At 42.5% G+C, this 26,673-nt stretch overlaps 2 protein-coding genes across 6 annotated transcripts; one reads left to right on the top strand and one right to left on the bottom strand.

Annotated features, from left to right (window-relative positions):
• Nucleotides 1-3: 3 nt before the first annotated feature.
• On the top strand, nucleotides 4-24,849 carry LOC146498529 (protein NLRC3-like). 5 transcript variants are annotated; one of them, XM_085139995.1, is made up of 12 exons: nucleotides 1,909-2,182; nucleotides 2,258-2,387; nucleotides 2,598-2,699; nucleotides 3,404-3,482; nucleotides 5,317-5,518; nucleotides 5,673-7,476; nucleotides 8,905-9,078; nucleotides 9,388-9,561; nucleotides 9,795-9,968; nucleotides 16,639-16,812; nucleotides 20,968-21,014; nucleotides 21,163-24,849. In XM_085139995.1, the coding sequence occupies exons 2-12, from the start codon at nucleotides 2,269-2,271 to the stop codon at nucleotides 21,711-21,713; spliced, it is 3,600 nt and encodes a 1,199-aa protein (XP_084996121.1). In that variant the 5' UTR covers nucleotides 1,909-2,182; nucleotides 2,258-2,268; the 3' UTR covers nucleotides 21,714-24,849. The 5 variants fall into 5 exon arrangements, with proteins under 5 accessions (XP_084996117.1, XP_084996121.1, XP_084996118.1 ...); XM_085139991.1 differs by lacking the exons at nucleotides 1,909-2,182; nucleotides 20,968-21,014; nucleotides 21,163-24,849 and adding an exon at nucleotides 4-216 and having other exon boundaries at nucleotides 16,639-17,027; XM_085139992.1 differs by lacking the exons at nucleotides 20,968-21,014; nucleotides 21,163-24,849 and having other exon boundaries at nucleotides 1,910-2,182; nucleotides 16,138-16,725.
• LOC146498530 (uncharacterized) lies at nucleotides 17,776-19,555 on the bottom strand. Its single transcript, XM_085140083.1, has 4 exons — nucleotides 19,400-19,555; nucleotides 19,008-19,258; nucleotides 18,345-18,434; nucleotides 17,776-18,174 (listed from the first exon to the last, which is right to left on the bottom strand). The coding sequence occupies exons 2-4, from the start codon at nucleotides 19,132-19,134 to the stop codon at nucleotides 17,795-17,797; spliced, it is 597 nt and encodes a 198-aa protein (XP_084996209.1). The 5' UTR covers nucleotides 19,135-19,258; nucleotides 19,400-19,555; the 3' UTR covers nucleotides 17,776-17,794.
• Nucleotides 24,850-26,673: the final 1,824 nt, after the last annotated feature.

The following is a 26,673-nucleotide window of genomic DNA, read 5'->3' as shown; positions in this document are numbered from 1 at the left end:
AACGTACGTGATGACGTCACAGCCCTTTACCTCCTTTACTGTCACTGTGATTAATATTTACACACCACACGAGACACCTGACAGCATGTTAACGCTAAGCTAAAGCTAAGCTAACGCTAAGCTAGCCAAGAAGCCAGAGTGACGTTAAAGCTGAGTAAACACTGACCCCAGACCAGCACCGTGATAAAGTGAGCTGCTGCTGCTGAACCTGAACAGGTAACAAAGTGATGAGCAGTCAGGCTGCAGGTTTCTACCTGTTCATGTTTCTACAGTAGAATCACTTTGAAGTGTCTTTGTGCTGTTTCATCTTTGATTTGTGTTCATAAACACTCAGAGAAAGATCACGTGACCTCATCAGGATCTGTGTTGGTGTGTGGGGCTGTACCTCAGCTTTAGATTATGGTGATTATGAGACAGTGTTTCAGCTCATTTTACACAGTAACATGAAAGTACTGTTATGAGGAGTAATGAAGTAACATACTCCATTACTTTTAATCAAAGTGTTCTGTGTAATATGTGTAATAATGACTTTTTTGAGTAACTTCATCTCTGTCAATAACAACATTCATACGTGGAATAAAAACACATCAGTGGATCATTGCTGGAGCTGCCTGGACTTCAGTCTTCAGGATCTCAACCAACAGCATCAACATGCTGCTCCAGATGTCTTTGCTCCAGATGTTTGTGCTCCAGATGTCTGTGCTCCAGATGTCTGTGCACACATGTCTGTGCTCCAGATGTTTGTGCTCCAGATGTTTGTGCTCCAGATGTTTGTGCTCCAGATGTTTGTGCTCCACATGTCTGTGCTCCACATGTCTGTGCTCCAGATGTTTGTGCTCCAGATGTCTGTGCTCCACATGTCTGTGCTCCACATGTTTGTGCTCCAGACATCTGTGCTCCAGATGTCTGTGCTCCACATGTCTGTGCTCCAGATGTTTGTGCTCCAGATGTTTGTGCTCCACATGTCTGTGCTCCAGATGTCTGTGCTCCAGATGTTTGTGCTCCAGATGTCTGTGCTCCACATGTCTGTGCTCCAGACGTTTGTGCTCCAGATGTTTGTGCTCCAGATGTTTGTGCTTCAGATGTTTGTGCTCCAGATGTTTGTGCTCCAGATGTCTTTGCTCCAGATGTTTGTGCTCCACATGTCTGTGCTCCACATGTTTGTGCTCCAGATGTTTGTGCTCCAGCTGTCTTTGCTCCACATGTTTGTGCTCCAGATGTTTGTGCTCCACATGTCTTTGCTCCACATGTTTGTGCTCCAGATGTTTGTGCTCCACATGTCTGTGCTCCACATGTCTGTGCTCCACATGTTTGTGCTCCACATGTTTGTGCTCCACATGTTTGTGCTCCAGATGTCTGTGCTCCACATGTTTGTGCTCCAGATGTTTGTTATCCATAAGTCTGTGCTCCACATGTCTGTGCTCCAGACGTCTGTGCTCCACATGTCTGTGCTCCACATGTTTGTGCTCCAGATGTTTGTGCTCCAGATGTCTTTGCTCCACATGTTTGTGCTCCAGATGTTTGTGCTCCACATGTCTGTGCTCCACATGTCTGTGCTCCTCATGTTTGTGCTCCAAATGTCTGTGCTCCACATGTCTGTGCTCCACATGTTTGTGCTCCAGATGTTTGTGCTCCAGATGTCTTTGCTCCACATGTTTGTGCTCCAGATGTTTGTGCTCCACATATCTGTGCTCCACATGTTTGTGCTCCAGATGTTTGTGCTCCAGATGTCTTTGCTCCACATGTTTGTGCTCCAGATGTTTGTGCTCCACATGTCTGTGCTCCACATGTCTGTGCTCCAGATGTCTTTGCTCCAGATGTTTGTGCTCCACATGTCTGTGCTCCAGATGTTTGTGCTCCAGATGTTTGTGCTCCTGGTGATCATACTCGCAGTTTCATCCTTGAAATAAGTGTTTATATTGTTGTTATATTGTTGACCCACCATTGATCATGTGTCTCATCACATGATCAATGGTGGGTCAGCGACATGCTTTCTTTCCGTCTCAGGTTTAAATATCTGGGACTCTCCACCGTTTGGTTTTAAAACTGAAGAAGCTTCTCGGATGAAACGTCTTCCAGAAACTTAAAGAAGTCTCTATTTTCTTTCTAAGCTCCTTAGATCACATGACCTGGATGACTGAACCTACAGACATATTGACCTGGTTTCTAGGTTACATGACAGGTCAGAGGTCAGCGACTGTAACTCAGCTACTCCTGTTAATGTGAACTCACTGAGTGTTTGTGGTTTACCTCTCAGACTGACTGAAGATGATGATGGAGGAAGAGGAGGACAGAGCAGAGTCTGCAGGGTCCAGCTGTCCGTCTGTGAGAAGTGACCGGTCCAAAGATGACCATCCATTCTTCAGTGCTGAACCTGGACCCACGAGGTCAGAGAGCTGTGATGACTTGATGATGATGTTTTTGAGCTGAGAGGAAATGAAAATGAATTTGTAACAAAAATCAGTTTTGTCCAGTTTTGTCCAGTTTTCCTGTAAAAAGCTGAACTCTAATCTAAGAGGACTGTTACTGACAGGAAACAGCTGCATTATCTGCAGTCTGTGTGATCACAGCTGCTTCAATCATGTTTGTGTCTGCAGAGGTCAGAGGTCAGAGTCTGCAGGGTCCAGCTGTCCGTATGTGAGGAGTGACTGGTCCAAAGGTGGAAATCCATACTTCAGTGCTGAACCTGGACCAACGAGGTCAGAGAGCTGTGATGACTCCTTTACATGTTTGTGTTTCCTGGATAAATATGACCTGAAACATCCTCAGATTGTTACAAAGATTCATTAAAAAGAAAACAATGAAAGAGAAAAGATCCAAATGTTAGACTTGGTCATTTGCTGTTTGAGGACAGTGATGCTCATATCTGTGGGGAAAGTGTGACCTGAGTGGGTTCATGTTTGTCTTTAAAGAACAGAGCTGCTCTGATTCTCTTTGTGTCTGATCTGTTAAACAGTCTGAGAGGTCACACAGAGACCCAGCAGCTAAAGCCTGGATCATACTGGCTGCTGTTAATGAGACTCCATCAGGACAACACTGAGCCACAGTGGTGTTCATGGAAATCAATCAATAAATTCAACTTTACACTGTATTACCAAAGTACTGACTCGTCTGCCTTCACACACATGTAAACTTGAGTGACATCATATTCTGAGTCCACAGCATTCAATATGATGTCAGCCAAGAGTTCAACATATAACAGCTTAAACTGTTCTAAAAAGGTTTTTTCACAGGTTTAAAAGTGTTTACGGGAATTTTTAACGGTTCTTTCAGAAGCACATATGTGAGGTTAGACACAGGAAGCAGCAACACTGGCTGAACACAGCTTTTAGAGGCTAAATTCACATTTTAATAATGAAAGTGGCTTCATGTGTGTGTGTGTGTGTCCATGGTTCCTCCACAGAGTGGACCAGCAGAGCTCAGAGGTTCCCAGTGGTCAGTCTGCCCAGCAGCATCAAACACAGCTGGACTCCATGTTTATGGTCTGTACATGTACAACAACTACTTTATTATTAATATTAATAATAATACATTTATTTATAGGTCCCTTTCAGAACACCAAGGATTCTGTGGAATAATGACAAAAAGAAACAAACTTTGAAATCAGACGGTGCAAATGTGATCACAGGGAAACGTTTTAAACATCGAGGCTTTAAACAAAAACCAAAGAGAAACAGTTTGTAGTCGAGATCAGTGGGAATGAAGCTGAATAACTGTTTCTTCAATAACTTTGAGAAATAAATGACCAATATGATGGAAATTAGGAGCATTAGCACTTACTAATGATGTGAGTCGACACTCTGCTGTATTGAGACGACCACATTAGGTGGTCCTCAACTGTAATGGAAACCAATGGCTCCAGTCGATCTGAGCAGCTACTAATAGAAACGGGCCATAGATGTGTTTGTGCTTAATAACAGTGAATCACAGGATTTTTACATTACAGTTAAAATCTCATGTTGTTTGTTAAAGTGTGCAGTTCAGGGTGTGTTACTAAAACTGTTGTTTGCTCACTTTCCAAAGACCCAGCCCCCATAAAAAGCAGCCAAACAGCTCTAAGAGTTAAACACACACGCATATATATCAAGTTTAATGTGGTCTAATATACTTGGATTTAGCTTGAAGAATGTTCCTGTACGAGGACTGAAAATGATTTAAAAAGCAGCCAATGTCCAAAGAACAACTTTGACACACCTTCATAAAGCCTGCAGAGCTAAAGAAAAACTAGCTGAAAGTCTGGCTGCTCTTATGAAAAGTACAGAGAAATTATGGGTCATTCAACACTTGTGCACAATATAAGAGTTTAAATAAATCTAAAGAGTAACTCAAAATCCTACAATCATACTGAGAAAATCATCTACAGCTAACTATCCAAGTGGATTTGTTGAAGACAGCTCCATCTGCTGGTGGCCCTCTGCAGGTGCATGAAAGGGGCGTGTTTATAGTGAAAGTAGTAGAAAAAGTAAACCCCATGGGAAGGAGGGAGGACTCTCAGCAGCTTCCAGCTCATATTCAGACATTTGACTTCTCACTGAAAGCAGCTAGTTTGAGTGTCTGTACCTTAATTAGAAGAGATAACATGGCCATAGTAATTAGAGTTGATTGGGCAATGCTGTCCTTGTAATGTACTTTATGATTTTTATACATCTGTTTGTGGACAAGTCCCAGTTTTTCTGTAGAGCCTCTCAAGTTGGTGACAGCAGTCAAAGTTCACGTGTAAACCAGAGCAACAAATCAGGTCCAAATGTGTTGTTCACAGTGAGTGGGATCATCAGTATGTTGCTATGTTAACATCCTGCAGCAGGATGTGTTTGGTCAGCTGGTTCACATTTCCTCAGGACCTTCTTGATGTGATGTTCTTCTGCTTCCCTGGCTGCTGTGTCTGTGGGGATGGCGTTTGTTCTGTGTTGTAGCGTCCTGATGACGCCCAGTTTGTGCTCCAGTGGATGATGAGAGTCAAACCTTAAATACTGATCTGTATGCGTAAACAGAGTGAACCTTTAAGACCAGTTGTCTGTATGATCAACTCTGTCACCTATAACATCTTCAAGTTTCTGGCTTCGATCATCAACCTGTTGATAGTTCAGCTCTGAACACCAGTGAAATGTTTCTCCCACTGAAATCGCTGCATTCATATGAACAGAATCAACGTTTTGGGACCGTGGAGTTGTGGAGAATGTCTCAGTTAATCAGATAAAGTCAAACTTATAATTGGTGAAGAGATCGTGGATGATATGCCCCTTGATCGTAAAGAAGTGGATGTTGTGTAGACTGAAGTTCAGAGTGGTGGTTCATTCATAAAGTATTCTGTTCCAGCTGCTGGAGGACAACATCATCACTTTTGTGAAGAACGAGCTGAAGAAGATCCAGAAGGCTCTGAATCCAAATAAGCCCCAGTGCTTGGAGTTTCAGAGGAAGGATGATGAGCAGAGGAGCAGCAGAGAGGCATTTGTGAAGATCGCAGTGGACTTCCTGAGGAGAATGAAGCAGGAGGAGCTGGCTGACCGTCTGCAGAGACGTAAGAGGATTTCTTACTTAAGGTTTTAAGCTGTTAGATAAATGAGACACTCATGACACCAGTGTGTTAAGTCATTTCTCAGTGGGTCAGAAAATGTCATCAGCGTTTTGTAAAATATATTTGTTGAAGTTGTATTTTTATTATTATTATCCAGAACTTTCAGCTGCAGTTTGTCATCGTAACCTTAAATCTGCTCTGAAGAAGAAGTTCCAGTGTGTGTTTGAGGGCATCGCTAAAGCAGGAAACCCAACCCTTCTGAATCAGATCTACACAGAGCTCTACATCACAGAGGGAGGGACTGCAGAGGTCAATGATGAACATGAGGTCAGACAGATTGAAACAGCATCCAGGAAACCAGACAGACCAGAAACAACCATCAGACAAGAAGACCTCTTTAAACTCCCACCTGGAAGAGATGAACCAATCAGAACAGTGCTGACAAAGGGAGTGGCTGGCATTGGGAAAACAGTCTTAACACAGAAATACACCCTGGACTGGGCTGAAGAAAAAGCCAACCAGGACATCCAGTTCATGTTTCCATTCACTTTCAGAGAGCTGAATGTGCTGAAAGAGGAAAAGTTCAGCTTGGTGGGACTTGTTCATCACTTCTTTACTGAAACCAAAGAAGCAGGAATCTGCAGCTTTGAAGACTTCCAGGTTGTGTTCATCTTTGATGGTCTGGATGAGTGTCGACTTCCTCTGGACTTCCACAAAACTACAATCCTAACTGACCCCAGAAAGTCCACCTCAGTGGATGTGCTGCTGACAAACCTTATCAGGGGGGAACTGCTTCCCTCTGCTCGCCTCTGGATAACCACACGACCTGCAGCAGCCAATCAGATCCCTCCTGACTGTTTTGGCATGGTGACAGAGGTCAGAGGGTTCACTGACCCACAGAAGGAGGAGTACTTCATGAAGAGATTCAAAGATAAGAAGCAGGCCAGCAGGATCATCTCCCACATCAAGACATCACGAAGCCTCCACATCATGTGCCACATCCCAGTCTTCTGCTGGATCACTGCTACAGTTCTGGAGGATGTGCTGGAAACCAGAGAGGGAGGGCAGCTGCCCAAGACCCTGACTGAGATGTACATCCACTTCCTGGTGGTTCAGGCCAAAGTGAAGAAGGTCAAGTATGATGGAGGAGCTGAGACAGATCCACACTGGAGTCCAGAGAGCAGGAAGATGATTGAGTCTCTGGGAAAACTGGCTTTTGATCAGCTGCAGAAAGGAAACCTGATCTTCTATGAATCAGACCTGACAGAGTGTGGCATCGATATCAGAGCAGCCTCAGTGTACTCAGGAGTGTTCACACAGATCTTTAAAGAGGAGAGCGGACTGTACCAGGACAAGGTGTTCTGCTTCATCCATCTGAGTGTTCAGGAGTTTCTGGCTGCTCTTCATGTCCATCTGACCTTCATCAACTCTGGACTCAATCTGCTGGAAGAACGACAAACAACCTCCAAGAAATCTAAATTATTTAAAAAGAAAAAGAGTTTAAAATCTCTCCACCAGACTGCTGTGAACAAGGCCTTACAGAGTTCAAATGGACACCTGGACTTGTTCCTCCGCTTCCTCCTGGGTCTTTCACTGCAGACCAATCAGACTCTCCTACGAGGTCTGCTGACACAGACAGGAAGTAGCTCACAGACCAATCAGGAAACAGTTCAGTACATCAGGAGTAAGCTCAGTGAGAATCTGTCTGCAGAGAAAAGCATCAATCTGTTCCACTGTCTGAATGAACTGAATGATCGTTCTCTAGTGGAGGAGATCCAACAGTCCCTGAGATCAGGAAGTCTCTCCACAGATAATCTGTCTCCTGCTCAGTGGTCAGCTCTGGTCTTCATCTTACTGTCATCAGAAAAAGATCTGGATGTGTTTGACCTGCAGAAATACTCTGCTTCAGAGAAGGCTCTTCTGAGGCTGCTGCCAGTGGTCAAAGCCTCCAACAAAGCTCTGTGAGTAAACATGTGATCAGGCTTTTATTTATAACATAAACAGTGTAATGTGTGATGGACCCTTAAAAACTTAAACATATTTTTTTACATGATCATCAGCACTAAATACAGTATATTATAGTTAATGTTTGCTCGCAGCAGTAAATGTCAGAGTGTCTTAAACATATCTGGGTGTCAGCTTTTATCAAAGTCATGTCCAGAATCATCCTGTAAGTAAAATTTATTTATACAGCAGCTTTCACAGGTCAAAAACCACAAAGTGCTTTACAATAGAAACAGGCAATACAAAACACAGAAGATAAAAACATTAAACAGCAAACACTGAACATCATACAGCCTAAAACTAGTTAAAGGCCACTCTGAATACTAGAGCCTGAATAAATGAGTTAGTGGGACCAGTAAAAGCCTTTGACTGGAAGATCTCAGATGTGAGAAGAGCTGTAGGATTGTAGAAAGTCAGAAATATAGACTGGGACTAAAAGTAAGGACTAAATCTTTAAATAACGCCTAAAATGAACTGGTTACCAGTGTGAGAGATTAAACTGGAGTAATGTCCAGTCTATTTCATGTGCTGGTTAAAAGCCTCGCAGCATGATTCTGTACTGACTGAAGACGTTCAAAGACTGTGGTGGACCCATAGGTGATCAACTCCCTCATTCCTCCTCTGGTCTTATTGCTCTGCATCAGTGCACTGCTCAGCTGAAGATGAGTTCACTTCTATATGTTACAATCTGCCTCACCAGTACAGTTCCAAGGATCTGCAGCTGCTGAATCAATTATATTCCTCGTGTTTCTTCTGGTTTCCTGTTGTTAGATCTGCATGCTTGATTGTTTTTCAATCTCTCCTATGTCGTGCACTTTGATTTCCGACTGTACACAGTCTGTGAATCATGACAATTTGTGACAGAATGCAATGATCAGTGAGGACCCGGAGGACACTGACATTTACACTGTGCAGAATGAGACTTGAGACTTTATCTCACTGCTTTGTGGACGACTGATGGAAGGACTAATCACTATATCTGCTTTAATTGAAATAATTTCCGTGAAAATTTCCCTGGTTCAGTCTCCCAGAATCTCTCAATCATATCTTGACCTTTTCCTAGAGTAACTAACCCTCACTCACCAGGATATGAGCCAGCCTTCCCTCTCATTGCTACATGCTTACAGTCTTGCCTATCACCTGTTCACAGAATGAGTCATCACTTGTTTTTGTTTTGCATTTAATGAGCAAGTTCCAGGTCTTTATATTTACACAGGGAACATTTTTAAACTAAAACTTTTTTTAGCCATAAATAGTAATGCACACTGGCATTTGTCTTTCTTTCAAAGGTTCAACACAAGAAGTGATTTAAATTAATCACAAACAGTTTGTTATCAAATAACAATTTTTAAGATTATGTCTTTATTTTGTTTTTGTTTTTTTAGGCTGAGTGTCCCTGTCCTCTCAGACAGAGGCTGTGAAGCTCTGTCCTCTGCTCTCAGCTCCCAGTCCTCTATTCTGAGAGAGCTGCACCTCAGTATCAACAAACTGCAGGATTCAGCAGTGAAGCTTCTGTCTGCTACAGTGGAGAGTCCACAGTGTACCCTGGAAAAGTTCAGGTCAGATGAAGTCATATTCTGACTTCTTTATGAATTAGCATAAGAAGTCAATTAAAATTCTAAGCAAATCAAGATAAGCGTTTATTCTTTTTTTACTAAATATATGAGCGAGAGAGACCTTTTTAGTCTAAAGTTATAATCATCTGCCACATTTCTAATCTCTTTACCACGTGGACTTTTAAAAAATTTCTGTTCCCCCAGACTGAGTCTCTGTAACTTGTCGGAGAGTTCATTTAACTTGTCATTTGATAACAGTTTGTTACAATTATTTTTTTCAAATTATGTTTTTATTTTGTTTTTGTTTTTTAGGCTGAGTGTCCCTGATCTCTCTGAAAGAGGCTATGAAGCTCTGTCCTCAGTTCTCAGCTCCCAGTCTTCTACACTGAGAGAGCTGGACTTAAGTAACAACATCCTAGAGGATCCAGCAGTGGAGTTTCTTTCTGCAGGACTGAGAAGTCCACACTGTAAACTGAATACTCTGAGGTGAGATCAAGTTATGTTGTGCTTTTCATCAATTGACAAAATTAACCAATAAGAAGCCACTAAATGGGAAAAACGTCAGTTAAACTTCTGTAATAATTTTATGTTAGTGTCATCTCCTAGTGTTGACTCTTAGTAAAAAAACAGGATTTATTGCAAAATCTAAAAACTCTTTTGTGCACCCTCATTGCAATTTAATAACAGTGTTTGTTTAATGTTTATCTGTCATTTTTCAGACTGAGTCACTGTAAACTCTCAGAGAGAGGCTATGAAGCTCTGTCCTCAGCTCTCAGCTCCCAGTCCTCTAGTCTGAGACAGCTGGACCTGAGTAACTCTGACCTGCAGGATTCAGGAGTGAAGCTTCTGTCTGCTGGAGTGAAGAGTCCACGCTGTAAAATGGAAACTCTCAGGTCAGGATTTAAAATGTTCCACTGATGATCATGTTAAACCTTATTTCTATTACTGCATAAACAGTCAATTGATTTTAAAAAAGTCTGAATGTAGAAATTAGCGTCTGTGGTTTTTAGTGATATTTGTTCACTTTCTGTCTTTCATTTGCAATGAAATGTCCCATCTGCTCCTCTGAGTCCAAATTCTTTATTTTAGCAGTGCTTCATCCACCAAACCTTCTGGTTTGATTCCTGTAGTCTTAAGGTTTTTACAGAGCTGTTTGTTCACATATAAGAATTTGATCAGAAAAATTTAGTAATAAAAATATGATCAATTGATTATTTCTGACTGAAAAGATGAAATATATATATTTGGTTATAGTGATATGACTTATTGCCTCACTTAAACATAAAATGTAAACAAAAATTCAAAACAATAGATTAATACAAAACAGAATTTGACTGTTGAGCTTAAAGTGAGCTTGAGTGTTATTCACTTCCTGTTTTATTTTGGTAGTTATCGGCTCTGGTTTTTACTTTTACTTCCTCCCCCGACATTGTCTACATTAGTTTCAGCTGTAGAAGATTTTATTGACTGTTTGATTTGTCACTTTTTTTTTTAAACTATAATTTTTGACTTATAAACTATTTCTAAAATGTATTTTCATTAAAATACCAAATAATTTATTACTTTATCATCTAATTAGATTATAATTTTGTAAATAGGGGTGATAGTGTGGTCTATGTGGGTTGTCTTCAGGTACTCTTCCTCCCACAGTCCAAGAACATGCATGCAAGGTTAACTGGAAATTTGTGATTGTGAGCATAAATTGTCTGTCTCTGTCTAGCTCTGTGTTTACCTGGCTACATCACCATGGTTACTCATGCTGAACCTATAACCTGGTCTGGATCAGGTTATGTTCAGAGTTTTTGTTTAAAATCAACTGAAGTGCCTCGTTTTCACTGATTCTTTCATTTACAGAAAGCTTTAAGTGTGATATAGATTCAGTCATATCTGACTAATGTCAGTGAAAGAGGCCCAGCTGTAAAGTCACAGCAGTCACACTGTATGTATCTCATTGTCACTGGAGTTTAGGCTCCATGCATTCAGCTGGTGCTGCAGAAAAAGTAGAAATGTTTCTGTTTGTTTCTAATGCTGAGTCTCTTTTACAAAGATGGAACTGCAGCTAATCCTGCTCATGTAGCCAGTTAGTAAAACCTCAAGTCACTGTCAGACACAGCAGACATTTACTGATAATCTCACTGTATGTGGTCTTTTAGCGCCTCCTAGTTGTGAACATGTGGAGTGGTTTTAGTCTGGGTGACGAGTGTAACTGTTGAGTGAGAAAGACTGTGGTCGTGTCCAAATTCATGGGCTGCATCCTCCTGAGGACCTGGCCTTCGCGGTCTACGTGGGCCGGGTCCTCAGAAGGTCGGGTAGGCCGGAAGTAAACGGCCATGGAATTGGACGATCTAGCCTTCTGATTGGTGTCACCGCTGTCTCGGTGGAGTTTAATAAACTCTGCCGTCTGCTCCTTGCTATCTAAAATATAACAGGACTCTGGCGTAAATTGTTGACCATCTCACACTTCTGTTTAATCAGTTTTTTGTTTGACGTTTATTCAGTTGTGTAAAAACAAAGGGGGAACTCACCCGGGGAATAAATAAAGTTTTATTTTATCTTATCTAATCTAATAACTTTAATCTCAGCCAAACCGATTTACTCACGAACAAATAAAACACTGAAAAAAGCCAAACAATAACATGTTTAGGTTGTCTAAATGACTTATATATTACTTTTAACCTGATTAGTGAAACTCCGCGGTGATCTGAAAATGATGTGCAGGGAGTTGTGCCGTTCTCGGCGCTTTCAGTAACCCTGAAGCTCTCGGCCAGCTATCGAGCTGGTGGGTAACAGACGTCTCCGAAAACGTTGAAGCACTTTTGCAAATATGCAATATCTTGATAAACCGAGCAGATATTTGAAGTTTACACACTCACATTCTCGCCTGAAAATATGTTAAAAGTTTTGTGACCCAGGAAGATTAGTAAGAGTAATTTTAAATCTTAGTAGCGGCCGCCATTACCAGAAACTGGAGTTTGGCTGGGCCGCAATATGAATTCTGGGATATGGTGGGCCACGAAGGACACACCCGACACATCCTTCAAATTTGGGGAAAAGGAGGACGCGTTTGTCGGCTGCATTCGGAGGAGTCCACGAATTTGGACAGCCTGTGGTGCATCGCTGTGACGTTATCGGTCTACAAATGTGTCCTCAGGAGGATGCAGCCCATGAATTTGGACACACCGAGCCTGCGTGCTGTTAGCACCTTAGCCACAGCTCGGGTGTGGAGGAGAAGCTGAAAAAGGTTTTCTAGTTTGTAAGGAGGAAAAAAACTGAGAGGACTAAGTTAAAGAGAGGCTGGAGAGTAACACAGAGCAGCAATGAATGCTGCTCACACAGTTTAGACAGTTTAGCATCAAATGTTCGAGTGAGTTAGCTCCCAGCTAACTAGCAGAGCGGCTAACTAGCAAACCAGCTAACTAGCAAACCGGCTAACTGCACCCACAAGCTGCGACTGCGTCTTTCTAACAAGAGCGTCAGACACTCAGACTGGTTTTCTTTTTGGATAATGATTTATTCTCACACTGATCCTTCATGATGATGCTGCCATCCACCCACTGCTCCTAGCAGTGTTGCCACCTCCTCAGAAAGGAAAATTGCTATTGGCTGTCCTAAAAGTTGCTGGAAGTTGCTAAATGACGTCATCACCTAATTTGGATAAATGGTCATGCTAATGTAATTGTAACGTACATTGTAGGAGAGAAAAATAACATCGTGGAAGCGACATAATGTGAGTAAAAAAACGTCCTGGAATGCATTTAAATAAATAAATCATAGTTCTGTCTGTAACTATTACAACACTCTCACCACATTTGTTAACAATTCTCTCAACAAATGTGTTTTTCCTCGTTCTTTGTTATCCAGCTGAGACTTTGGGTATAAATGTGTCATAAACAGGAGAAAGCAGTGCAGGTTCAATGTAATCAAACCTCAGACTGAGTTCAAAATCATCACCTGTCCCAGATACCACATCAGCACCAGAACCATGATGTGTTTACTCACATTTAAAAAGGTGGAGGTCAGTGTGAATGGACTGTTGTCATTGGTCTGAATGTGCCTCTATAAACATGTGCTCTTCATTATTGATGTTTTTCTAATGAACAGAAAATGAGACTTAATAAAATCCTTCTGACTGTTGTTGGAGCAGGTTGGGGCCTGGGTTTGAGTCCCCCACTGTACCACAGGGGCTTCTAGCTTTGTTTCACAGTGTGTAGAACAACAAATAAAACCAAATCACAAAAAGCTTCAAGTCAAAAACGCATCAAACTTTGAGGGTTTTTCCCAAGGATGAGGAAGCAGACTCGGCCACAAACAGCTGGATATATGAATGGTTACCACAGCAACCACAGCAGTGTGCTCTCAGTATATTTAGTTGTATAAAGGTGTTTGTGGTGTGTTGCAGCTGAAACAGCCTCATGTATGTTGACACAGGGAGAAAATAGTGTGAGAACACTGTTCACAGCAGTCACAGCTCGCTGCCTTCAACAGTCTCTTCCTTCCTTGTTTGGATGTCACTGATATCATCTTCTGCTCTCACACTGACCACCTGTTGAAGCTAACATGCTAACATGGAAGCAGCAGGTATGCCACCTGTGGCAGCTGAGGTCACGTGATCTGAGTGTTTGAACCACGTGTTGGAGCAGCATTTCCACACATCTGCACTTCAGAAGCTCCAAAGTGTGGAAACGTCACTGTGGAGCGTCTCATCCCTATCTAAGAGATTTTCTTGCCTCTGCAAAGCTAAGCTTGCAAACAGCACCATAGTTTGTCAATCCCAACCAATCAGAGTGCTACTTATGTCACGTCACATGACTCGTGTGTTTACCTCTTTGATTAGCACCCAAAGAACTAAAGAAAGGCTAAAAGGACGTTCAGCCAATCAAATCCCTCCTAGGAACAGGAAGTCTAGAGAGGAAATGGAGCAGAGAAGGAGAATCACCAGTTTAAATGTCTGAGTTTTAAACTGGTGACCCTCTAAAGAGGCTTTTATTGACTCTGTTTTCTTTACAGCTTTTTTCACCATTTAAACTGTTTAATATCCGATTTAGAAATAACTTTTGGACAGTTGTTGTACATTTCCACTAAAATGTGACACAAATAATGTCTTTCTGACTTTACTTTGGACTAATCTAACGACTCAGCCTGGCTATGTTGGACTTGGTGTGGAAGCAGCTCCCAGTTTGAGTTCAGGAGACACACACTCTCTACTTTGAAGATCAGCTTCAAACTTTCCTTTTTGATAAAGCTTATAGTTAGAGCTGGATCAGGTGACCCTGAACCATCCCTTAGTGATGCTGCTATAGGCTCAGGCTGTTGATGATGCTCTGCTTTCTTCTCCACTCCCCTCTTTTCACTCCTGATGCTTTTATATGTCACGACTGTCGTTAACTTTTGTGTCTCTCTGAGCTCATCTCTTCTCTTTCCCCTCACCCTGTAACCAGTCATGGTAGATTTTTTTGAAGCTGAGCTTTCATACATGATGAATTGCTCTCTTCAGTTGGGTGTCTTCCCTGCTGCCTTTAAAACGGCGGTGGTGAGGCCCCTTCTGAAGAAGAGCAATTTGGATTGTAATGATTTCAATACAGACCTGTATCCAACTCACCATTTTTAAGTAAAATTTTAGAAAAACTTGTTTTTACTCAGATTAATGACTTTCTGAATGATAGACAGATCCTGGAGATATTCCAGTCTGGATTTAGGGTGAACCACAGCACAGAGACTGCTCTGCTAAAGGTTTTAAATGATCTTAGATGTAACTGGGACTCCCAAAAGCTCTCAGTCCTGGTGCTGCTGGATCTAAGCGCAGCCTTTGATACAGTAGACCACGCTATTCTTTTAAACAGACTGAAACACATGGTGGGCCTCTCTGGTGCTGTACACAACTGGTTCACTTCCTGTCTCTCAGACAGAACTTTTATGGTGAGTATGGATACATGCTCCTCTAAGATCCATAGAATGACATGTGGTGTGCCTCAGGGGTCGGTTTGAGGCCCTGTACTTTTTAATTTGTATATGCTCCCTCTCGGCGGTGTCATCAGGAGGCATGGAGTGAACTTCCACAGTTACGCTGACGACACTCAGCTGTACATTTCCGTGTCTCCTGATGACACCAGACCAATGGATGCCCTTTTTAACTGTATTTTAGATATAAGATCTTGGATGGCAGAAAACGTTTTACAGCTTAACCAGGACAAAACTGAAGTTTTAATCGTCGGTCCTGAGGCTCAGAGAGAGAAACTCTTGTCTAAATTACAGGCATTTTCACTATGTCCTTCACTACAAGTGAAAAACCTGGGTGTTATTTTTGACTCTGAGCTTGGTTTTATCCCACGTATTAAACATGTAACCAAAATTGGATTTTATCATCTAAAGAATATAGCCAGAGTCCGCCCTATTCTCTCTCGGGCCAACACGCAGATGCTGCTTTTATTACCAGTCACATTGATTACTGCCCTGCTCTCTGGTCTCCCCAAAAAGAATATTTCACCTTTACAACTTTTACAAAACTCTGCAGCTCGTGTGCTGACAAAGACCAGAGGGCGGGCCCACATTACACCGGTTTAAGAATCGCTGCACTGGCTCCCCGTGTGTTTCAGGATCGATTTTAAAGTTCTTTTATTGGTTTTTAAATGTCTTAATGGTCTTGGGCCTTCTTATCTCTCAGATCTGCTTTTACCATATGAACCCTCGCGGACCCTGAGGTCCTCTGGTACTGGCCTTTTGATTGTCCCTAAAGTCAGGACACATGCTCACGGAGAGGCAGCGTTTCAGTGGTATGGTCCTCGTCTGTGGAACAGCCTGCCGGAGGAGCTCAGGGCTGCAGAGAACGTACATGTTTTTAAGAACAGGCTCAAGACCACCTTTTTAATTTAGCTTTTACTTAATGTTTATTTATTTTATGCTTATTTATTCTATCCTGTTATTCTATTTGCATTATTAATTTAGGTTTTACCTAATATTCATTGATTTTATTCTTATTCATTTTTTATCTTCTTACTCTATTTATATTTATACTGTATCCCATTCTTATTTATTTTATTTATTTTTTACTGTATATACAGAAAGGTCATATCTCCAGTGTTTCCTCGGAGGGGCTCTCTGCACCGGGGTTGTGATCGACCGTGGCTGCTGGGGCTCTGTGGGTCTTCTCAACCTGGCTGGGGGGCTTCTTTGCCTCCCTCCTGCTGTGTGCCCAGCCTGGATGCTGTAAAGCACTTTGTGCTACATCTTTGTATGAAAAGTGCTTTATAAATAAAGATTGATTGATTGATAGATTCTCCTCTGGGAGCCTGTTTTCACTGGGAGAATCTTTGTGTCAAAGGGAGTTCTTCCTTCCCACCATCACCAAGTGCTGCTCACAGTGGATTGTCTGGTTTTTGGGGCTTTCTCTCTAATATTGGAGGCTGTTACCTTACACTGTTAAACAGCTTCAGACGACTGTTGTTGTCTGTTGGGAATTGTCACTTTTAAATAAAGTTACATTGAATGGATGTAAATGGATAGATGTTATTGTGACAAACAGAAAATGATCTTTAAAAGATTGATTGTTGTTTTGTGTGTCTGCAGTCTGTCAGGCTGTCTGATCACAGAGGAAGGCTGTACTTCTCTGGCCTCAGCTCTGAGCTCCAACCCCTCCCATCTGAGAGAGCTGGACCTGAGCTACAATCATCCAGGTGACTCAGGAATGAAGCTCCTGTCTTCTGGACTGAAGGATCCAGGCTGGAGACTGGACACTCTCAGGTATGGAGAGAATGTCTGATAGAGGAGGACGAGCTGGAAACATTTCCTGTGTCCTTCACTCACTTCCTGTTTGTTTCCTGCAGATGAGACATGAACAATCACACATGCAGGAATATTTTCAGGGACAGACACACTAGTCTAGCTGGATAGTACGTAGGGGGTCTCCAAGGAGTCTGTTTGCAGGAACATTAATGATAACTGATAAGTCATGTTGAGAGTTTCATTAAAAGTAGACCTACAGTTAGGTCTATAAATATTTGGACAGAGACAACATTTTGTAACTTTAAATACACTTTATTAGGTCACCGGTTTACCTGAGATAGTGGTCACTGTGTACCTAATAAAGTGTCAGCCATGTGTATGTTTCCCATGCTGTATGTCCACAGTCACAGTGACAGTCAGTGACACTGACAGAAGGATGAAACAAGGCTGTGAATCATTTCAGTCTTTGTGTGTGATAAAGAGGCAGACAGGAGCAGCTAACATCACCATCATTTTCCTGTATGAATCGCTGTTACAATGAAAAATGTCACTTACATATATCATATAGGAGACACACACATTGATATACACTAAATATTTATTTAATCTCTCTTTTTTTGTGTTGCCAATTTATGCACCTGCTTAATTTTGTTTAAACAGTTATTGCACACTTTCTGTAAATCCAGTGAACTGCATTTCACTTCTCAAATATCACTGTGTGTGTCTCCTATATGATATATTTAACTGACAATTTTTATTGTGACAACCAACGATTTGTACAGGAAAATAATGACTTTTCACAATGTTGCCCAAACTTTTCATCCCACTGTATTAGTATGTTTTGTCATTAGTATAATATGAAATAAATTCTACTTGTGTCAAGTCGGTGCCAATATTTGCTGTGTAGTAGAACAGAGACATTTGTCATTATAAATGTTTATTTGAAAAAAATATATAAATTCAGTAACAAAAACATTAAACATAAATATATGAAATGTAACTATTTACAGAGAGACAGGAATAAAAAGGACCCAGCTTGGAGTGGAAGAGCCTCAGGGAGAAGGAGGAGAAAAATAAGAACATTGTTTCTGCCCTGGAGAGCTGCTGCCTCATCAGAAAACTGCTGATCATTAGGGTCCAATGTTTCCAAATTTAACACAGCTGTGCTGTTTTCAAAAGCTAATTTATAAATTTGAAATTTCACGAATTCTCGTGTCTGAGGCAGCATGCTCTCCAGAACAGGAACAAGGCCGAGGAGGAAATGTTCTGTTGGAGACGGGCGTGGCCTCTTTAGGGACTCCAGGATGGCCAGCTCCACCGCCGATGGACCGTCCTGGGACCCGTCCCTCGCCCGCCTTCGAGCTGTCCTCCTCTGTGGGCCTGTAAAACACAGCACAAAACAACACAAAGTAATGAGAAGGCTGCTACTAGATTTTCATTTTCAAAATTGAAAAAAACAGGATATAAACAGATTGGTTGTAGATATTTAGTAAAGGTGATCACAAGGGAATTCAAGCAAGTAAAAAGCTATCAGTGCTTGATGTTCATACCTGTGGGTGCAGCAGCAGGAGCTGAGGGACCAGGGACTGGGGAGCCAGGAGAAGAGACAGGGGAGGACTCTGCTGCATGATTACTTGACTCTATCAAGACAATATTAAATGTTAACAGGTTGAAGACAATAGTCATAGAGAATATTATATTATTATATACTTATATACTTATTATATACAGTGGTCTCTCATTTATTGCAGCACATGAACAGTAGTCACAGTTCTCACAAGTTGATTCTCAAAGTGCAAACCTTTGTCGATTTTAAAACGTAAAAGTATTATGCCGCGCTTTTTCTCCGTCTGCGGCACCACTTTTTTTGCGCCTTTTTGCTCCCGGTGCAGGTGTGTATTTCCGAATGAGGGTCATAGTTATGAGTGTTTTTGTGCTGTTTTTTTCTATTGGACGTGATGGTTATCAAAACCAAACATGATAAGTTTGGCAAGCGCAGGAGACACGACACGGAGGAGATTTGTCATTTGGGCTGCAGAATGCAATGCGCATCGTTGAAAGCTGTACGGTGCAATAAAAAAAATCAGCGAAAAGGCAAAGCAGTGACGGATGAACAGCGGGACTACTGTATACTGTTTATTAATAAACAAAATATATTCCTGTATGACAACACGCATAAATGAACTGCCTACATTAACTCATTGTAAACATACCTTCTGACTGACACTCCCCTGCTGCCTCTCCGGGCTGTCCCTGGTCCTCGGGGGAGAAGTTCTCCACGGTCAGCACCATATTGCCGCTTGTCTCCCGCGGGGTGAGGAAGGGGTCCAGAAACCCCATGACCGCGAAGAACTTCCATCTTCTCCCCGATCCTGCTGCAGACCCACTCCTCTTCTCCTTCTCTGTCTTCTTCTCCTTATTATAATGTCCCTGAGGCTCTTCCACTTTCTCCTGCAGATGTCCTCTGAATAAACACATTATCTTGTTAGCGGAAAGGTATTTGTACATCAGTGGCAAAATAGCTGGACAGTAGGCGGGCTTGCTAGCTTTTGCGCGGGTTCATCGGGTCAGTCTGAAAATTAAAAAGAAGAAGGAATGAACTTACCAGGTTGCCCGATCTCCTCACTTATGTGTCTCCAAGCTAGGTCCTTTTTATTCCTGTCTCGGTAGAAGTAGCAGCTAGCATCATATAGCTCTGGGTGATTAGCCACGGCACTGATGAGCTTTTCCTCCATACTGAATGAAGAATCAAGGGCTTTGGCTGGATCTGCCCGTTTGACCAAGGTCAGAGCCACGTCACCAGGCTCCTGATTGGTTGTCGCGGCGTGATTTGACGCTGGAGTTCAGATTTTTCCAACTCGAGCGGTAGACGCGAAACGCGCGTATGCACAAAATGCAACACAAAAACTCACGCGCGTGGTTTTTTTCGTTAGTCAAACGCGCCAGACGCACTACACTGACGCACTACACTGACATGCATTTCACGCGTTTTGGCGTTTTAGCGACGCAAATCTGCTTCCGAATTCACGCGGGACCTGCAATCGCGTGTCATCGCGTGTGTCACCCCCATTGACTTTACATGTAAACCTGACGCTCTATTCGCGTCCATCGCGTTCGGTGTGAACACACCGTAAGGCTACGTCCACACGTACCCGGGTATTTTTGAAAACGCAGATTTTTCTATGCGTTTGCACCTTTCGTCCACACGTAAACGGCGTTTTTGGTCACTGAAAACGGAGTATTTTAAAAACTCCGGCCAGGGTGGATATTTTTGAAAACTCAGTTTTTGCATTTACGTGTGGACGAGAAAAACGCAGAAAACTGAAACAGAAAATCTCCGTTTTCAAAAATACCGTAAAGAGTAAAGTAAGTCTTCACAGGGTCACATCTGGAACACACACACACACACACACACACCTACACTATGCACAGACTGGTACTCTTTGTTCATACCTGTGTAAGACGTCACATGTTAATGAACTTATGCATATTCATGTAACCTCAATAAAGAGCAGTGTTACGAGGGAGCAGACGAGAGCGACTGAGGTCAAGTGAAGGAACGGCGCTGTCACAGTTCTCTCCCTCATCAATTGTCTGGTTCCAGCGGTGGGTCTGTGCTAGACGACCCATCACCAGCTTTTTCCAGCTTTTTCCACTGGTTACCAGTACGTGGTAGAATCCACTTCCAGATCTTGTTGTTTGTCTTTAAATCTCTGAGTGATTGGCTCCATCTTATCTCTCTTTAACAAAATAATCCAAGTCGAGCCCTCAGGTCTGCAGATAAGTAGCTTCTGACCAGAACCAGACGTAAAAACAGAGGTGAGCTTTATCGCTCGCTGCAGCCAAACTCTGGAACAGTCGCCCTTCACATCAGGTCGTCACCAACACTCGACATTTTTAAAACCCGGTTGGAAACACATTTGTACTCTGTAGCTTTCAATTCTGACGAGTCTTTATAGTAATTACTGTGTATGTTTCCTATTTTCTCTCTACTCTGTGCAGCACTTTGGCTCAACCTGTTTTTAAATGTGCTGATAAATAAATGTAGATTTCTTTGAATAAAACAGTGGAGCCGAGCTTTGAGCTCAGTGTGTAACAGTGTGTGTATGAGAGCCATGTAATGTCCATGTGTGCATGCTGACTGTGCTGCTCTGACCCCCCTCCTCCTTTCAGGGTGGAGCCTGCTGGAGTCCGATGGTTGAGACCAGGTCTGAGGAAGTGTAAGTGTGTTTTTAATGGGATTCATGAAAACAAAGCAGCACACATTCAACCATCTTCATCATGTCAGGAGTCATCATCAAAGTGTCAATCAATGAACAGATGATGGATCAATAACTGCAGCTGGATTGTGTTTGTTCTCTCCATCAGATTCCTGTCAACTCACAATCGACACAAACACAGTGAACACAAAGCTCCAACTGTCTGACAACAACAGGAAGGTGACACGTGTGGAGGAGGTTCAGTCATATCCTGATCATCCAGACAGATTTGATGTTTATCATCAGCTGCTGTGTAGAAATGGTCTGACTGGTCGCTGTTACTGGGAGGTCGAGTGGAGAGGAAGAGTTTATATATCAGTGAGTTACAGAAGCATCAGAAGGAAAGGAGGCAGTGAAGACTGTTTGTTTGGAGGAAATGATCAGTCCTGGAGTCTGTTCTGCTATGATGATGGTCCTCGTTCTGTCAGGCACAATAAGAGACAAACATCCATCTCCTCCTCCTCTTCCTCCTCCTCCTCCTCCTCCTCCTCTGTCTCTAACAGAGCAGCAGTGTATGTGGACTGTCCTGCTGGCACTCTGTCCTTCTACAGAGTCTCCTCTGACACTCTGATCCACCTCCACACCTTCAACACCACATTCACTCAAACTCTTTATCCTGGGTTTTGGTTGTGGTCTGGTGCCTCAGTGTCCCTGTGCTGAGTGGGGTGTAAAGAGTGTCTCCTGTTACAGAAACACTCTGACTGTTGAACAGATAGTTCAGTCTGTACATGTCTGTCTCTTTCACTCACAAACACGTTTTCAGATTCATGGATTCAATCGGTTGATGTTTGAAACTCTTCTAAATGATTCCTTGTAAACTTCTTCCTCTTCAGTCACAAACAAACAGGAAGTGATGTCACATGTGTTCCTGTCCACACAGCAGAATGAGTCTATTGCTGACAGTGATGTACAAACAGAGTGAGCATTTCTGAGGCCCAAAATAAACTGAGTAGTTCACTGAATGAACAATGGACTGTGAGCTCAGTTCCTTCATCATTAGTATGGATTATATATGTATATGTATTATATTAGTATCATATATATCAGGTGCTGCTGCTGCTGGTTTCAGTCATTGTGCAAATGTGCTGTTTGTAAGGTTGTAAAGCTGCAGTCAGCTGAGACTGAAGAAGTCACCTGATCAGTGAGCAAACGTTTCTGAAAACGTCCAGATGAACAGAATCAACCTTTTGGGATCAGCCAGCAATGCAGCATCATTGTTGTTCAGGTTCAGAGGTTTGCAGGAATGAACTGATGACCAGAAACAGCTGCAAAGTCCAATAAAATACCAGCTGGAGTTCAGCTGCATTTGAAGAAGTCAAAGAAAAGTAAGGATGGCAAAGGGCGATGTTTTCTTCCAAAGAACTGAAAACATGGTCGACGCCTCATTAGAAGAATAATCTGGACGTTTGTGAGGAACTCTAACCAAGAAAGCAACACAAGAAAGCAACGTCAAACAGATCCAACAGACAGTTTCCATGACTGGAAGTGTTGAGTGTAAAAATGCTACATTGCATTATTGCATCCTCTCACCACAGGAGGTGCTGTTGGCACCACGGATTGCTGATCAGCTGTTCTCTGATGATCTGATTGATACTGTGAATAACGGGACTCACTGAACTCTGTGACACAGTGAAGATTACAGAGTTTAACTTCAACATCTGACTGACGTCACACAGACAGAAGGATGAACCAGTGAGGCACAGAACACAGTTACTGGAGATACTGGATCAGCTCCATGTGAACCTCTGATGGAGAAGCTGCTGAGCCAGAGAAACATCAGGACATGACAGGCAGCTGCACTTATCTTACAACATGTAGCAGAGCTGATCTATGTTAGAGGATCGATCACAGCAGCTGAAGCCAAAGTCCAACACTGGATAGCAGCTGAGCCTGTGCTGAGTGTAGTGTTACAGGAAAAGGGCAGAAACACTGACACTGGTAGCTCACAGTGATGCTGACTGGGGCACAGAGCTGAATGATGCAGCATCAGGACACTGTTTCAGTCTGACTGACAGAGAAACCTGTAGCTGTATCTACATGTGAGGCAGAGGCTACACAAGCAGCTTTCTATGTTTCACAGTGACTGAGATCTTCAGTGGGGGTGGACATGCTCCTGTACAGACCTCTGAGGAGAACCAAGGTGCAGTCAAAGAGTCCAGTCTGTCCTCACAGATGTGAACATGTGGTTTCATCAGGTCTGCTGGCAGCTAGCAGGCTCACATCAGAATCACTGTTCCTGAAAAACACAGTCTGTGTGACATCATCAGTCAGCTGATCGTCCCAGATCTGAATGGTTTCTGTCTCTACTGAGGAAGTCAGAGAATATCACTGAGGTGTGGATCAGGTCTGAGTGACCTGTGGAGGGACAGCTTTAAACAGTCCACAGGTCTCACGTCCTGCTCAGTCTGGTAGCAGATACCTCGTATTGTTCCAGATGTGCTGACATCACCAGCAGCAGCAGCACAGCTGTGTGATACGATGAATCTCACTTATTGATCCAACACACAGTAAATACAAAGATCAGGATTTCTGAGAGTAATCATTATGAGTCTGAACACATGATCACTGAATGTTAGTCTCCACAATAATAAGCTAACACAACCAAACACAGCTTTCAGCTCTTATTTTGAAACTGGCTTATTTAGAGAGCTGTGATGTGAGCGTGCCTGGCTCTGAGGCACTTGGGTCAGCCTCTGTTGTTTAGAAGTGTTACAGACTGTGAATGACACAGACCTGTCAGTTTCCATGTTTGTCTGTAACACAGCTCAGGGGCTCCATGCTGAACGCATCCATCCAGTGTTATTGATCCAGTACTAATACCAGCATTGGGATCAATACTACAATACACAATCACATGTGTCCACGTGATGCAGTTTGAAGAGCAATAAGATGTCTCTGTATGAGGAGGCGGGGTCACAGGAGGTTCACAGAAACTCTGCAGCAGCATCATCAGCTCACATGGAAACTTTGATGATTCACTTCTGTGGTGTTTTTACAGAAACACGTCACAAAATTAGCTCCACCTGTTTTGTGTGTGAGCTTTGAGTTTCTTGTCTTCATTCTGGATTCTTGTGTTGCTGTTTTTACACACAGCAGATATTTCCTGGTTGCTTCCTTGATGACCACATGAAGCTTTCTGAAGCTTGGATTGAAAACGCTTCATTACTCAAAGCTTTCCAACACAGGCCTCTGTGCTGCCATCTGGTGGACAAACATATGAAGTGCAGCGTGAAGCTACAAATTAAACTGCTTCAGCTACGTTTATATATAACATACTATAACCTATATAACTATATGTATAGTGTATTATGTAGGTTTTAGAGCTGGGGGTAGAATTGCTGATGGCCTGGTTGTTATTTATGTTCCCCATGGTTCACCAGCTCTCACACAACATCAGCACCAATGATCCACGTCCTTATAAACCTCTGAATCAGGTCCTGAAGCTGTGACGTCCTGAGTGAAGACCTCACTGATCACATGACTCTGGTCACCTGGACTCAGTGTTTCTGAAGCAGTGTGCTGGGTTTTTAAAAATACGTGGCTGCTGCCTGATGTTGGGCCCACAGAGGAAGACGACTCACTCGCTCTTCTTCACTTCCTCCTTAAACATGTGGAAGGAGAGCAAAGTGCTGCCAGACTCTTATTTCTGACAGGAACAGAAGAAACCACAGCAAACTGTTCCAGTTCTTCATCTTCATCACAATCTATTTATTTCTGATGGTGTCTTCAGTCTGAGGGTTTGAAGTTTCCATGTCTGTGTGATGTGTGGTGTGAAGGCTGCTGGTTAAACTGGGACTCACTGTTTAAAGCACTGAGTGCTGATAGAGAGATGCTCCATGAGTCCCAGTACAGACTACAAACATGGTGGAAACTTAGCTTTGATATCCACACACTTTCGTTTCATGCACATTTGTACCTTTCAATTGTGTCTGTTTGTGCGTGATGCAAATAAACCTTTGAAAAGAAAGAAATGATATCATATATTTCTTATTGACCCACATTTGTTCAAAATGCCAAATTATATACACAAAGTCATAGAAATCACCACCCCTGTTCATTATGGTTTTAATATTCTCTTTTTCCATAACAATGAAATACGTCTTGGACAAATATGACACATCAATATTTCATCAGTGTTGTCACATCACATCCTGTAAGCAGAGTCTGTCTGTGTCTTTTCTCTGGAAATGAATATTTCCAACCAATATAGGCGATCCATCAACATGGAGAGTTGGTAGTTATATACAGTCTGTATAAGTGTGGTTAAATAAAGTTCTTTTATTGCAGTTTCTTGACAATCCTGAGTGGATTTACACAGTACGGGTCAAAATGACCCGCAACAAAATCAATGTCACTTTTTTGTTTTTCAACATAATACAAGGGTTAATTTCCAAAACTTGCATATGATCTTCAACTTGTAGCAGATCCACTATCACACAGCAGCTGGAGCAGTCTCCAGTGCAGGTCAGTCCACTGCTGCCACCTGTGGCCAAATACCACAGCCTACTACTAGATTAACTTGTGACACATCTGCACCTGCTGCTATGATCACATTGAGTAGAGGCTGAGTGGCTGCACTTACCCCTGGTACATCCACATCTATCCACCAACATGTTGAAAGATGCAATCCCAGCAATGTGGATTGTCAACACTAAAAACAATCAGTAAGCAAAGACAACAGGGATCAATTTTCTCTGTTTATTTAGCAACCACAACATTTGTAGTCGCCTTCTGCACAGGGGAAGTCCACACACACTGTGTGGTACCACTTTCCACAGAAGGTGCATTCAATCTGCAAGAAAAATGAGATTGTCAGAGTCATTCATCTGAAGTCAGGCTCTTGAGTAAAGCAACTAAACATGTTACAGTGTGCAGATACTGCATATTTCTGTGCAACAGTCTTATCTGTGTATCACTTGATGTCTCCATGCGTCCTTTAGGTGCATGGTGAACAAGGGTGGTGATTATTATGACTTTGTGTGTATAATTTGGCATTTTGAACAAATGTAGGCTGATGGTACATACATGATATCATTTCATTCATGTCAAAGGTTTATTTGCATGACGCACAAACAGACACAATTGAAAGGTACAAATGTGCATGAAACGAATTCAAACGTGCTGCAGATGTGTGTCACAAGTTGATCTGGCTGTAGGCTGTGGCACTTGGCCAGAGGTGGCGCTGGTTGACTCGAGTCCATGTTAGTGCACAAAGTAAACTGCTCGCTGTAGTTGTGAAGCAAAAACGCTGAAACCGGAGAAATAAAACGTGCGAGGGGAACGATAACGACGACAAGAGTCTCCCGATCGTTTACTCTTGCTGTCCTGTGAACAACATCGGCGTGGTGTTAATTGTTTGCTGTTTTCACGATCGCGTCGCGCATGAGGATATCACCAGGTAAACTTTTTTAAACATTTTGTTGTTCAACAGGATCAAGACTGACGGAGTGTGTTTGAGATAACCTCACAAGTGTCACAGGTGACACATTTGGCGTGTTTTTGCTGGTTTGTCGGTAGCAGCTCCTGAAACGCAAGACTGCCACACATCTGTTCGACCAACGCCAGTTGATCTAAACGCCAGTAGATCTGCAACACCTGCGTGGTTTCCATCCCGGAAGAG

Source organism: Neolamprologus multifasciatus, chromosome 18, assembly GCF_963576455.1.
Source record: "Neolamprologus multifasciatus chromosome 18, fNeoMul1.2, whole genome shotgun sequence".
Taxonomy (NCBI): Eukaryota; Metazoa; Chordata; class Actinopteri; order Cichliformes; family Cichlidae; genus Neolamprologus; species Neolamprologus multifasciatus.
Note: the sequence above shows the minus strand (reverse complement) of the source record. Positions and strands in the feature narration are given on the sequence as shown.